The 15481-nt window shown below is 45.7% G+C and overlaps 1 protein-coding gene across 2 annotated transcripts in view; it reads right to left on the bottom strand.

The window, feature by feature from the left end:
- Nucleotides 1–15481, bottom strand: part of LOC115473743 (sulfotransferase 1 family member D1-like) — a 125139-nt gene that overhangs the window by 21086 nt on the left and 88572 nt on the right. The window contains exons 6-8 of one of the 2 annotated variants that reach the window (XM_030208820.1): nucleotides 14271–14365; nucleotides 13821–14001; nucleotides 1958–2458 (exon numbers count right to left, since the gene is read on the bottom strand). In XM_030208820.1, coding sequence (XP_030064680.1) covers nucleotides 2346–2458; nucleotides 13821–14001; nucleotides 14271–14365 — 389 coding nt within the window. In that variant the 3' untranslated portion in view covers nucleotides 1958–2345. Of the gene's footprint in view, nucleotides 1–1957; nucleotides 2459–13820; nucleotides 14002–14270; nucleotides 14366–15481 lie in introns of those variants that run through there. The other variant, XM_030208821.1, reaches the window with a different exon arrangement.

Raw genomic sequence — 15481 nt, 5'->3', positions numbered from 1 at the left:
ATATGTCTTAAGACTTTATATAGGTTCTATTTTTATATAAGTATGTCCTTTTTTGCATATTCTGAATATTTAATGTACAATTTATTTGAGTCAAGGAAATCACTAATATCATAGAGTCCCCAAATATATATATATATATATATATATATATATATATATATATATATATATATATATATATATCGTTTTATTACTTACATGTATACACTTAGTGAATTTTAACTTCTATTTATTATTATTTTGGTTTATTTTATGACTATAATATATATGTCCTTGGACATTTTTATGTATATATATTTTATGTTGAATATATTTGTCGTATTTATTGTTTTTAGACTCCTGAGGCAGGCCTGTGGCCGAGACACAGTTTCTGTGTCGCGTCATTGAATAAAGTGGTACTTCGAAATCCTATATCCCGTTTCCCTTGAGTCATTGGTCCACTGCCCACTCTCTTTACTGAAACTTGGCCAGGTTGGGTCCTGTTTCTATTAAAGTTGACATTTGGATAAACTCTTGCTGTGTTTGTCCTTTCTTGGATTGCTGCTGCTGTTTGGTTGTCTGTTCTACTTCTGCAGTAGACTGCATCCTGTTTGCTTCTGCTCCAATCCAAAATGTACCAATAAGGGACCTTCCTGAACCTCATTGGACCATTCCTATGAGAGCAATTACATTTGGAGAAGACTTACTTTCAAGGAAATTTTGCAGCTGAGATGGGTTATAAAACATAAACCTTTCCCTGATAAACAATCTTACAGAAACAAGCAGATCTAAGAATAAAAATATCTCCTAAAGAAAGAACGTCCTGCTTTTTAGAGAGAAACATCTTTGTTTCACCTAAGAGGCTTTACAATTATCAGGAAAACAGACACTTTACCACCCCCAAAATTGGTATCGCTTCACTTGAAAAATAACTTCATAGTCTAATTCTTATCCAGTTCTACTGAATGGAATGTGTTGGCATCAGTGCACGGCAGCCACTAGCATGGCTTAGTAAACAGGGGGGAAAGTCTTGCTTTTAGTTTTCTTCAGAGGGTATCTCCAACATATCAGCCGTATAGTAGAATTATCAATATGTTCTAGCTTCCTATTAAACTGTATTTTTTAGAGTACAGAATGTGAAAAAATATACAAGGATGTGAAGACTTTACAAGGCACCATATTCTGGAAGTTCCGTTCCTTCCAAACTTTCCCTTCTCCCCTATTCCTGAAGCCCTCCCTCTCCATTTCCCCTTCCTCAGTCCCAGAACCTCCGCTCCTTATCCATTCTTTTCTCCCATTCTAGATTTTCAGTTCTTCTCTTCTTACTCTCCTCCCTCTTTCTCACTCTTCTCCATCTACAATCCTACTCATCCCAGTCCTTTCACTTTCTCCTCCTCCCATTCCTGCTCCTTCCTCTCCTCTCCTCATCACTAATCCTCTCACCCTGCTTCTTCTCCCTCTCTTCAAAATATTCTCCCAGTTCTGACACTTAAGATGCATTTTCTTCAACCCAAAATAAAATACAGATACGTAAGTTAGGAAAACTACTTTATTTTTACAATGTAATATAAAAGATGGAGATTTTTGCCAATGTGCTTCAGAATTTCCCAGTTCTTGCTGCACAATCTATCCTTAAGTTGTCACAGTAAACAGAGGTGCTGTGTCTTACACCTTTTACTCTGTGTTGTCTACGGAAGGGTAATCCACAAGCAACAAAATCCCATGAAACCAACAAACAGCAAACAAAAGTGGGAAGTGGACCAATGACTCCAGAGAGTGGGACAGATGGGTCAAAATGAGAAATTTTATTGCAGACTCGACACAGATCTGTGTTTCAGCCACAGACCTGCCTCAGGAGTCTCTGTAGTGTGTGCGATTCTGGATAAATTTCTCATTTTGACCCATCTGTCCCAGTCTCTGGAGTCACCGGTCCACTTTTGTTTACTCTCTGCTGTCTGACATTTCAGGGAATATTGGCGGGGGGGGGGGGGGGGGGGAGGGGGGATTGGAGGGAGTCCATAGCACCAACAGTGTTTAGGGACAACAAATACCATAATTTGTCACTGTCTATATGTTTCACTGTCTATATGTTTCAACCACATTTTCCTGGGCTCTGACTGCATGGTACTTGACAATCTTCTCTTAATCCATACATAGCAAAGAATATTCAATCAGGATCATGTACGTGAGACAGCAGACCTAGAGCCCAGTTGTGCCTGCTGAAAAGCAGGACAACATCTGGCAGGACAGTGATGCGAAAGTCAATTTAGCAAACACCATTAGGAAAGGCTGTTTCAGACAGTTGATGAGAACAGAGAAAAATAGATGTGTGCTGCTATAGGGTACAGGCATATGGAAGGCACCCTTCAAACTTCAGTTCTGAACCGCAAGCTGGTTTGTCCCATCTTTTTGGCATAATCAGCATCAAATGCCTCATTCTGTGCCACAGTGAAGTGGTTCTTCCAGTCTCCAGCAATGCCTGGACATTGAGAGATGCCAATCAGAAACAAAGCTGTCATTTCTTCAGAAATAGGCATGGTATAATAAACATCCAGCATGAGATAACTGTATTAAACATGGGCCAACAGTGGCAGGAATATGCCAGCCTAGTGTACACCACCATTTGGAACATCCCCAGTTTGATTTCCATATTGAGCCTTCTGCTTCCCAGTTCTGGTTGGGGTGGGATGCTCCAAATGCAAAATTCATGGTTTTCAGGGGTGTGGGTTTAATGGCGGGATTCATGCTTCTATGATAATGTGAGTAGGTTCTGGAACCTGCACTGAAGCATCTTGTGAGAACATGTAGGCTGCGTCCAGGTTGTAAACATACAGACTCTACTCAGGAACAGAAACACATGCAGTGCCTGGCGTACCTTTGAAGGCTTCAAAAAGAACAAAAGGTTCAGGATTACACATACACAGTGCAAGCAGATTCCCCTAGCAGTGACATAGCCATGGGGGGAGAGGGGCCTGGGACCCCCACACTTTGGGCTCTGGCCCCCTCCAGAACTGTAGCACCCCTTTACCTTTGCTGGTGGGGCTGTTGAAGCCCTGCCAGCCACAAATAGAGTGCCGCCACTCCCCTCCTTCTCATGCTGCTTCCTTCCTGCAGAAGTCGGCGGCATGCCTTCAGCTGCCAATGCCGGAACTTCTTGCACATCTCTGCGCATTTGTGAGAAGTCCCGGTGTCAGTGGATGAAGCCAAAAGGAAGAAGTGCAAGGAGGAGGGGAGTGGATCAGGCATTGTATTTGGCTCTCAGGAACTTGGCATCTCCACCAGCAAAGGTATGGTTAGCAAATGCATGGGGAGGGAAGGAGAGGAATACATTGCCCCCCTCCCAGTTCATCCTTGCCCCCCAAATAAAATTGGAGGGCTGGTTGCATCCCTGTCCCCTAGGACTTCCAAATTTCTCCTCTTAATCTGGGTCTCCCTGCTTTCCTCTGGGCCTGGGTTTTAATCCTCTCCCTTGAGAACCACCCTCTGTCCTGACTCCCAAGGCTAAATTCCTGTTAAGGTAGGTTAAAATGGAAATCTCCCCTATACACTCCTTCACGGTTTCATAACTGCAGGGTTTTAGAAGGAGCCTTGGTGTAATGGTGTAGCCATCATTGAACAACCTTGGCAAAGAGCTCAGGGATACCCACTGGTAATGCCATCTACCACTGAAAGGACCACATTTGTTGAATCAGATTTTGATGTGCAGTGGTGGTGTGTAGGGAGGTCAGCATGGCATGCTGTTTCTGATCTAGTTGTTCAGCTCATTGATGCAGCCAGGCAACAGAAGAAATGCTTATGCACCTCATCTCCTGCTGCTGCTGAGTCAGATCTCGTGGTGTAAGTTTGAGATCTCATGGATCTTATAACAAGACTTGGCCTTGTGGCAGCAGGAGATAGGGCTTTTCAGCCCTTCTCCTGATGCCCATTCACATTCTGGAGTTCAATGATTAGATCAGAGGCAGCCCGCAACACTGAGCAAATACAGTGTCATCTGCACCAATATCCTTCCAGCACCTCAGATTCAAAGGTCCTATCTATTGATAGAGGATGAGGTGAGGTTTCAAAGGAACAGCTCCTCACTGTACCCCTCACATTTCCCATGATACCCAGCTTAGACACTCCTCTCTGGATCAGTGCCCCAGACACTTTCTAGGCAAGAACCTCCCCCCCCCCCCCCCCCCACTACACACACACTCACTCTGTATCTGACACCCCTCTCCTTGGCTCCTGACATTCTACCTCAAAAACCCTGCTGCATCATTACTCCCCACCTATATCTGACACCACTATGTACACACGTTCCCACTCATCACACCCCTGCTGCACCCACAAATTCGGAGCCCCTATTCCTCCAACTCAGAATTTCACATGCAGCAGCAGGATCAGCCCTACCACTAAGCAGACTAGGCATCCACCTAGGGTGACAAGTTTCATGGGGTAGCAGCACAACTAGCAACGATAGCAGCAGAGGAGCCTTTTAAAAGACTCTGTCACTGGCAGGCCTTTCAGCATCCCAGGATTCATATGTGCATGCTCAAGGCCTGCCATATCCTACCCCTCTGACAGCACATAGCAGAGGATGGGATATGGCAGCCTTGAGTGCATGTGTGCTGGGATGCACAAAGGCCTGCCACACACAACTTTTAAAGGGCTCCCTGCCACTGTCTGTATCTTTACTGGCTATGCCAGCACTGAGCTGCTGCTCCCCCACTACCCCTCATTAAAACCGCTATTTTCTTTGGGCTCACATGGTGGTAGGTTGGTGAGAAGATGGCAGCAGTGGCAGGGAGAGGGGAAGGGAAAGGATGCTGGACACTTTCATGGGGGGAGGGAAGATGAAGGAGGACACCTTGGGGGCAGGGAGGAAAGGAAAGACAGAGATGCTGGACAGCTGGGGGAGGGAGAGGAAAGGGGAGATGCTGACCTCAAGGGGTTTACATCCTCCTTGCAAATATGCACTGTGTAAGTTAAGTGGGTATTTGCAGGATAGCACTTGGGCAGAATATTGGCATTTATGTATGTGTGCATGTATGCGCATATATGTCATTCTAAACGTAACACATGTGCAAGTGTGAGTGCTTCATTTATAGAATTGCCCTTCATAAGTATATACTGGGTCAGACCAATGTTCTTTTTAGCCCAGTATCCTGCTTCCAACAGTGGCCAATCTAGGTCTCAAGTACCTGGCAGAAACCCAAAGAGTGGCATGATTCAATGCTACCGATCCCAGGAAAAGCAATAGCTTCCATGTCTATCTCAGTACACTAACCGCTAAAAACCGCATGCCATCTGCTAACTTGTTGCCTATCAAGATTCCAAGTTCATTCTTTTCTGTTTTAAACTGTGCTATCTTAAAACTTATACGGTCAGGTGAATGGCTTAAGATATCCCTAAGTGGATAATTTCATCTAAAGACGTGGCTGACTTAGATCTTCCCAGTTTTCAGATATATCTGAAAGCCTCACATTTAAAACAGCATGAGGTGTATTCTCAAAGCACTTAGACTTTCAAAGTTACGTGGAGGGGCATTTTTGATATGACATCTAAGTCCGACTTGTTTTGCAAAAAACATCCAAAATCTGAATAGGAAAGAAGGTCATTTTCAAAAAATCTTTTGTTTTCAAAAATACTGTTTTGAACAAGGTTTTGTGATTTGGACGTTTTGTTTTTTGGTACATTTTCAATCAAAAAATGTGTAGTTGCAAAACACGCAAAATCAGTTTTGTTCTGTTCCATTATGGCTGAAAAACATCCAAGTGTTAGGAACACCCAAATCCTACCCTTAACATGCTCCTGACATGCTCCCTTGTGATTTGAACACACTTATGATGACTTCATAGAAAAACATCTAAAAATTTGTTTTGAAAAACGTCCAAATGTAGATTTATGCCACTTTTTGCAGGTTTTTCTCTTTTGAAAATAAGCCAAATAATATCCTATAGAACTTTGTAAGTCTAAGTACTTTGAAAATGAACCCCGGGATCATCTCTTGAAATAATGAATCAGGGGACAAACATTGGATAAGTTTAGAAAATAGATTGGCTTGCACTTGTCCACATTAAATTTTTATCTGGGAGGCTGGGCATCCAAACAGCAGATGAAATTTAATGTGGGGAAATGCAAAGTGATGCACATAGGGAAAAGCATCCAAGATGCAAGGTTCCACATTAAGAGTCACCACATAGGAAAAGGATCTAGGCATCTTTGTGGACAATATTCAAATTCTCTGCTTAGGGCATTGAGGCAGCCAAAAAAGCAAATAGGAACTATTAGAAAAGGAATGGAGAACAACAGAATATCATAATGCCTCTTTATTGCTACTATACATGGTGTTACTACACCTTGAAGATTGTGTGCAATCTTAAAAAACATAAGTGGAATTATACAAGGTATAGAGGAGGGAGAACACAATGATAAAGCAGATGAAATGACTCTGATATGAGCAAAGGCTATAGAGGTTAGGATTCTTCAGCTGTGATTGGAGAAGGCCTGGACTGGATGGGTTCACCGATTAGTTCTGTAATATTTTTTAGGAGAAGGTTTTTGGTTATCTACTGGACCTTTTTACTTATTGCAGGACACCCCTCTGCCTCTTTCAGTGAATCAGGCAGGGATAGCGGTCTTCCTGAAGGAAGGCAGGGACAAAACAGTGACGCCATGCGCCCTCCCTGCCCATTTTCAAGTCCTTACTCAAAGCCCATCTCTTCTCCCTTGCTTTTGGCGCCTAACCACCTTCCCCATTCATGATACCTACACTGACTACATAGTTTGTTACCTTTAGATTGTAAGCTCTCTTGAGCAGGGACTGTCCTTCCCCATGTTTAAACTTGTACAGCGCTGCATAACCCTGGCAGCGCTATAGAAATGCTAAGTAGTAGTAGTATGTTAGAATTCTGACAAAACTATTAGCAAATCAACTCTCCAGAGTGGCATCAGAGGTGGGAGATCCAGATCAGGCAGGGTTTATATCTGGGATGCTGGTGCTCAATAACATCAGAATAGTGTCACATTTAATATGAGCTGCACAGGTTAAGAGCATACCTACCCTGTTCCTGGGGATTGATGTGGAAAAAGAATTCCAGGTCAGCTAGGACTTTGTGTGGGGCACTGTGCAGAGGACGGACCTAGGGACAATTTTGTTAAGTGGATAAAAGCATTACATGCACAGCCCAAAGCATATGTAAAGGTGAATGGGGGTATTTTGAAATCTTTAGGTTACAGAGGGGAACTTTGGAAGGACTCTCGCCTATCCACCTTTGTTGCTGGAGCCACTGGTGGAGGCCATTAGGCGGAATAGAGGTGGGAAGAGGACTGTCTCTTCATGTTCAAGTGTTGCGTACATCTAGTAGCGCTACAGAAATGATTAGTAGTAATAGTAGTTATTATGTGAGAGAACCAGGTCCAAAGGAACCACTGCACACTGGTATGGGTTTCCTCATGGGGAAATATCATTATATAAACAGATTTTGGAGCAGGCAGAGTGAGAGAGGGGTTCTGTTTCTGTCATAAAAAGCACAAAAAATTAGTTTGGGGTCAGTTGATATTCCTGATGGGTTGTATGTTTCTGGTGATATATTTATATACATGTTGATGATCTTTATGTAACTTGTTTCATTGAATAAAAATAAAATCACACTAGCAATCAGTCCACCTCTTCGGTTATATCTCCTTCTTTTTAATATTTTTGTCAGCCCACTTGCAACCCTTATTCAAGAATCATGTATCTCCTTTAATATCTATGCAGAAGATATTCTTTTACTATTTAAATTTGACCCTACAACCATGAATTTGTTACCTCTTCAACAATGCTTACATGCTGTTGCACAATATAAGTACACTAGTATAAAAGGCCCGTTTCGGTAGGCAATGAAACGGGCGCTAGCAAGGTAATCCCCCCCCCTGCAGCGTCCTTCCTGTCTCCCCTGCCCCCCTGCAGCCACCCATCTGGTCTCAGGACCCCCTCCCCACCAACCCTCCTCTGCCCCTGCAGCCACGCATGTGCAGTGGCCCTCCTCTCTCCCCTGCTCCCCCTGCAGCCACCCATGTCCAGCGACTCTCCTCTCCCCCTGCCCCCCTGCTGCCACCCATCTGGTCTCAGGACCCCCTCCCCACCAACCCTCTTCTGCCCCTGCAGCCACGCATGTGCAGCGGCCCTCCTCTCTCCCCTGCTCCCCCTGCAGCCACCCATGTCCAGCAACCCTCCTGTCCCCCTACAGCTACCCATGTCCAGCGACCCTCCTCTCCCCTGCCCCCCTGCAGCCACCCATGTCCAATGACCCTCCTCTCCTTTCCCCTTGCCCCCCTTGCAGCCACCCATGTCCAGCGACTCTCCTCTCCCCCTGCCCCCCCTGCAGCCTCCCATGTCCAGCAACCCTCCTCTCCCCCTGCAGCTACCCATGTCCAGCGACCCTCCTCTCCCCTGCCCCCCTGCAGCCACCCATGTCCAATGACCCTCCTCTCCTTTCCCCTTGCCCCCCTGTAGCCACCCATGTCCAGCGACCCACCTCTCTCCCCTGCCCCCCCTGCAGCCACCCATGTCCAGTGACCCTCCTCTCCCCCTGCCCCCCCTGCAGCATCCCTTCTGTCTCCCCTGCCCTCCCCTGCAGCCACCCATCTGGTCTCAGGACCCCCTCCCCACCTCCCTCTTCCCTGCCCCCCCTGCAGCCACCCATGTCCAGCGACCCTCCTCTCCCCCTGCAGCCACCCATGTCCAGCGACCCTCCCCTCCCCCTGCCCCTGCCCCCCCTCCAGCCACCCATGTCCAGCGACCCTCCCCTCCCCCCTCGGCGCATCACCCAAACCCCTACCCCCCCCAGCGCATCACCCAAGCCCCTACCCCCCCCCTCAGGCACATCAACCCCCTCGCCACCCGCAGCCGCCAATACTAACGCTATCTGGCCACTGCTGCATCTCCTGTTGAGCAGCAGCGGCCGGTACAAAAAGAAAAAAGCCAAAAAAAGATTTTAATCCTGAAACACGGCTCCGTAGACAGCCATCTGGCATTGGCTGTTATCTCTGCAGCCGCTCCTCCTCTCCCCTCTGACGTCGCTGCGCTCCTCTGAGGTCTTCCTGCAGGGGCAGTGACGTGGAGGGGAGAGGAGGAGTGGCTGCAGTGATGACAGCCAATGCCAGATGGCTGTCTACGGAGCCGTGTTTCAGGTTAAAAATCTTTTTTTGGCTTTTTTCTTTTTGTACCGGCTGCTGCTGCTCCACATGAGAAGCAGTAGCGGCCGGACAGCGTTAGTATTGGCGGCTGCGGGTGGTGAGGGAGTTGATGTGCCCGAGAGGGGGGGTAGGGGCTTGGGTGATGCGCCGGGGGGGGTCTTGGGTGATGTGTCGAGAGGGGGGTAGGGGCTTGGGTGCTGTGCCAGGGCAGAGGGGCTTGGTGTTGCGCCGAGGGGGGGGGCACTGAGAGCTGATTGGTAGGCAGGGGGAGGAGTAACAAAACACGCTCTGCGTGTTTCCCTACTCCACCCCCTGCCTGGTATGTGGTTTTGCAGGGCAGGGGCTTGGGTGTTGCGCCGAGGGGGGGGGGCACTGACAGCTGTTTCCCAGGCAGAGGGAGGAGTAGGCCCTTGCCTTGGAATCAGCTGTCAGTGATATCACTGACATCAGTGCATTCTAAACTGCCTAGCAGACCACCTCCGAGGGAGCCACGGTACCAGGCACATTAGAACGTTGGAAGTGAGAATTATTATATAGGATAAGTACATAAGTAATGCCATACTGGGAAAAGACCAAAGACCCATTGAGCCCAGCATCCTGTCCCCGACAGCGGCCAATCCAGGTCAAGGGCACCTGGCAAGCTTCCCAAACGTACAAGCATTCTATACATGTTATTCCCGAAATTGTGGATTTTTCCCAAGTCCATTTAGTAGCGGTCTATGGACTTGTCCTTTAGGAAACCGTCCAAACCCTTTTTAAACTCTGCCAAGCTAACCGCCTACCAAGCTCTCTGGCAACGAATTCCAGAGTTTAATTACGCGTTGGGTGAAGAAAATTTTTCTCCTATTTGTTTTAAATGTACTACACTGTAGTTTCATCGCATGCCCCCTAGTCTTATTATTTTTGGAAAGCATGAACAAACGCTTCACATCCACCTGTTCCACTCCACTCATTATTTTATATACCTCTATCATGTCTCCCCTCAGCCGTTGCCTTGTACTAAATAGCAACAAAAACAGTTGCCTGCTGGCTAACTGGCCACTATACTGCCCCTTTTGCTTCAATCCTACTAGTTGGTATCCATATTTCTCCAGTTCCTAGTTTCAGGTACTTAGGGGTCCTTGCAAACTCTGCTCTCTCCTTTGAAGCACAGGTTGCAAATCCCAATTCTTTCTGCTGCGTCAACTGAGATCGGTACATGCATTTGATCATGATAAATTCCATTCACTTATTTTGTCCCTTTTTATGACTGGCATGGATTATTGTAACACTAGTAAAACATTCCTGTTTCTGGAGCAAATGGAACGGGCGCTAGCAAGGTTTTCCTCCTGAATCCCCCTCCCTACCCACCCCTTCGGCGTTGTGAAGCCACTGACCGCCATTGCTCCGCACCTCGTCAACGCACGCCACCTTCATCTCCTGAGTCGTGAAGCCACTGACGCCATTGCTCCGCCCTCGCTCTGTGACGCCATTGCTCTGCCCTCAATGTCATCACGTTTGATGCGAGGGCGGGGGCCCAGAGACAGTGATTTAGGTGGCTTCACCACCACGAACCCTTCGAACCCGAAGGAAGTGCCCGAAGGAAGTGACACTGACGTCAGTGTCCTCAGAACGTTGAGGGTGAGTTTTATTATATAGGATCATCTACTTAGGGGTTACTAAAATTCTGCTTACTAGGCTTCAGACACTTCAAAACACAGCTATCCGTTTACTTTACCATGTACGTAAATTTGATCATATTACGCCTGCTTTACAAGAGCATCACTGTTTGCCTATTCAGTATCGTATCCAGTTTAAAGCTTTATTATTTGGTTTCAAGGCTTTCCCTCTATACCTGGCCTCTTTGACTATCCCACATTCATCACCTCGAGTGTTACGCTCTATAAATGATCAACGTATGACTTTACCAGAGCCCAGTTTTACACAACTGGAGACAACTCGTTGCTGTGCATTCTTTTTGCAGTCCCTTCTCTTTGGAATTCTATCCCTTTACCTTTACGCAGTGAACTAAGTATTAAGAAATTTAAGGCCATGCTAAAGTCCTAGTCATTTTAGCAAGCCTATTCTGGTTGTTTGGGATAATTTGCAGGGTATTGGTGCTTGAGAGAGAGAGAGAAATCTTATGTCTACTTTTAATGAAATACTTAGCTCTGCTTTGCATATCTTTCCTGTCACAATATTGTAGTTCTTTTTTTTTCTTTATATTTTTTGTTATTATTTTTATAAACCGCCTTGCTCTGCCTGGCAGTTAAAGGTGGTATATCAAGTCTCAAATGAATAAATAAATCTTGTAAAATAAGACATTGGTATTTCCAACTGATTTTTATAAAATAAGGGGTCCTTTTACTAAGCAGTGGTAAGCACTAGCACGTGCCCACCACGTGCCAAAAAGCACTGCCAGATGCGCTGAGGTGTCCCATGGTAATTCGCCAATGGCCATGTGCCAATCCCATGCTAAAAAATAGGTTTTATTTGCTAGTGCAGGAGGTGTGTTCATGAGTGGACAGTAGGCATGCCCTGTGCTAATCGGTTAATGAGGGGGGGGGGGGGGGGGGCACTGCCATGCATCAATTGATTAGCGCGGAAACACTTAGGCCCAGATGCACAAAAACTTAACAAGCCAGCAACAAGGTTTTTACACCAGTTCTAGCTGGTTTAGCAAACAAGGAGTAAAACGAGTCATGCACAAAAGGGATCTCCAAGTTATTTTCCTGTCACAGTAGCAGCTAATGAAAGTTGTATGCAAAGCTATTATAATAAGCTAATTACTATAAACATTTGAAAGCAAAGTGATAAACAGCCATTTTCCAAATGATGCACAGAAGCAGCCCCTAGTGCTGAAAACTTAACGGGAGGTCTGGAGCTGTTGGTAATGCCTGGCTGGAGCTCAAAACCATTGAAAACACGATTGCAAGCAGTGCAGAAGTCAACCGTAGTGCCCAGCGTCTACAACACAGCAGAAGAAGGCTTTACAGACAAAGGGCAAAGCCTTGACTTTTCCCCTTCCCCACCTTTCCTGGAGCCAGGGCGGACTCTGCCAGGGGCATGCATCTAAAGATCTCTGCCTTTTTCTCCTACCCCTGCAGAGACCATAAGATGAAAGGCTAATATAAATAAGGAGGGGGCTGGAGAGGGAGAGCAAAGGCAAGAGAAACTGGAGACACTTTCAATTCTTTCTGTGTTGTAAGAGGAGAGTTGTGAAGTAGCACTAATCAGGTCTAATTAAAACATATATGAAACAATAATCAATGGATGAACGGCTGCAGTAATAAGCTGTGTTTATTTTAAAGCCCAGGGGAAGTTCTCCTTCTCCAGAACACTTTCCCCACCCTCCAAAGTCTGGGTTCTACCTCACTTCATCAAGACTGCCAACAAGCATCAGCACTGTTGATTTCTCTTTGCCAGCTTATCTGCATGTACGAAAGTCGTCTGTTGCATGCGCAGAGCAGGGGCTGCTCTGTGCATGCTCAGCCTGATGACTGACTTCTCCCATGTCGCATGCAAATGAGCCTGTTCATAAAAGCAATGAGGAGCTTATTTGCATGCAATTCTCTTTGGGAATTCCTCTGTATTTCCAAATTTTTAATTTGGTAAGATGGATTCTCAACGGGGACCTTTCTGCATCCAGGCCTTAGTGCCTACAAACTAGATGGTGGTAAGGGCTCCCATGCTAACTGGGAAATTAGCACATGGCCATTAAGGAAAAAAAAAGAAAAATGCAGCCATTTTACCGCCGTGCTAAAAGTGGCCTCAGCGCAGGCCACTTTTTAGCACGGCTTAGTAAAAGGGCCCCTAAATGACCAGAACGAGGTTCATTTCTAAGAAGAACAAGATCCAACATATAGGATACACACCTCCTATGGAGGCGTATTTTCAAAGATCTCAGAATTACAAAGTTCCACAGTGACCTATGGAACTTTGTAAATCTAAGTGCTTTGAAAATGAGTCCCATAGAGTACTTTAAAAACCAAACAAAGAGGGCCCATTTACTAAAGTGTGGTAAAATCTGGGTATTGGGTGTTCTAAGGCTGGACTTTCCCATGCACTAAGCCCAGATTTAATGCAGCTTTGTAGAACTTTTTCTTTTTGGGGGGCTGGTTATGCACTAATGTTCCTGTTAGCAAACGATACCTGCAAAAAATTAACATAGGAGCATACTACCTCCTATTGATGAGGTGCTAAGTCCTCCTATGTTAACCCTACGTTACCTAGTGAGAGTGCACTAATCCTAATATGCTAGCTGGAATGCCCATTCTCTGTCCATGATGTGCCCCCTTTAAAAAAAAAATAGGTAATGCATGGGTTACCATGCACAAACAGGTTAAACACTGCAAAACGCTTTAATGTGTTCTGTGGTGGCCTTTAACATCCACTATCCGTGCGTTAAGGGCTTAACACCCTTTAGTAAAAGGGTCCCAACTGGCTTAAATTCAATATGAGCTGTCATCATGTTCTATGCTTCAGGAGCTAGTCAGGAAGTATATTAAATTAGTCCAATAAAAAGGTATCAGCTTGTTATTTTATTTCTATGCATTCAACTAGACTAACATAAAACCACACACTATTTTATCTGCATATGTAAATAAGAACATTTTTCAAAACTGGTTACACTTCTTACTGTCCCCATCACCTCTGCCTCCCCATCATGAGTACAGGAGTTCTCAGGAATTTCTTACCCTTTCGCATGAATGGTGAGATGGAGTGGTCCATTACACAGGTTGGTATTGTATCATAGTTGGCCATGGAGTTCTCTTTCATGATTTTAAAGGAGGTGTCACGGACAATTCGCTCCAAAACCTCCTCTCCTAGGTCCTTCTCCATGAATTTCATCACCTTCCGAATCTCACGCTTTGGGTTCTGCCGAGGAGAAAGAGAGACAGATATACAGATAGCCGTAGAAAAACTGGGGGGGGGGGGGGGGGGGGGGGAGAGAGAAACAGCCTTCAAAGAAGCAGAGACACTCAGACAGCGATACATTTGTACCCCGCGCTTTCCCACTCATGGCAGGCTCAAAGACATCTGTTAGAAAAAAGTAGGCACCAGGAGAATGTAGAAAGTCAATCATTCTAGGGAACTGGTTAATGTTCTTGGAACACTCACAGGAGCCACACCAGCCACACTCTTACCTCCTTCATATCTTCATAGAACAAATAGAGGATACGATAGTCCTTTTTCTTCTCCCACCAACCTTTCACGTGGTCATACCAGGAGCCATAACTAACTGCAACAGCAGAAGGGAGAGAAAGATGCACTTAGATTCTGTAAACTGTCTGAACATCTAGGAAAGGTGCTTATTTCACCTTCCCCAGCCTAAAAACGAAGGGATACATTGATTTATATGCAACTTTGTACATCCTGTTGGTTGAAAAGATGGGTTATGCATTTTTAAGTTAAACACTCAGAACTCAGATACAGATATTGAACAGAGGCTCCTCAGGTTTAGCTAGTCCCAGGACCGGTCTTAGGCATGGGCGGCAGGGGTGACCGCATAGGGCCTCACACTTCCAAGGGCCCCACAGCCTTTTCCAAACCTACCTTATTGCAAAGCACACTGGTGAAGTGGCATACTAAGGGTGGGGGTGGTTTGCCCCGGGTGCCAATCATGAAGGGATGCTGCCATGAGCACCCGTTCCCCCCCCCCCCCCTCCCGACTGGTGCGGTATTCTTCTCCTTCCTCTCTGTACTCCTTACCTTTGTTCACCCACTGCAGGCTGCTAACAACCAAAATCAGAGATGTAAGCGCTGACTTCAGCCTACTTCTGAAGTCTTCTTTGTATTATTATTATTATTTATTGTATTTGTATCCCACATTTTCCCACCTATTTGCAGGCTCAATGTGGCTTACAGAGTTCTGTTATGACATTTTCATTCCAGGATAGCAGGTACAATTAGTGATATACAAAGATTAAGTAAGGGGAAAAAGGAGAGAGTTGGGTGGGTAGGTATAGGAGGTAGATTTTCTTGACTGGTTGGGTTGGCGAGGTAGTTTAGTAAGGCTATGGGTTTTCTTTGTAGGCCTTGTTGAAGAGATATGTCTTCAGGGATTTACGAAAGTCGGTTACTTCGTCAATAGATTTCAAGTCAGTAGGTAATGCATTCCACAGTTGTGTGCTCATGTAAGAGAAGGTAGTGGCATGTGTCAGTTTGTATTTTAGTCCTTTGCAGCTGGGGAAGTGCAGATTGAGAAATTTGCGAGATGATCTTTTGGCGTTTCTGGGAGGCAGGTCCACGAGGTTTAGCCTGTAGGTTGGGGCGTATGCGTGGATGATTCTGTGAACAATCGTACATATCTTGAACGCGATACGTTCCTTAAGTCTTCTGCCTATGCACAGGAACA

This window comes from Microcaecilia unicolor, chromosome 7 (genome assembly GCF_901765095.1).
Source record: "Microcaecilia unicolor chromosome 7, aMicUni1.1, whole genome shotgun sequence".
Lineage (NCBI taxonomy): Eukaryota > Metazoa > Chordata > Amphibia > Gymnophiona > Siphonopidae > Microcaecilia > Microcaecilia unicolor.
The sequence above is the reverse complement of the archived record's forward strand: the minus strand, read 5'-3'. Positions and strand labels throughout refer to the sequence as shown.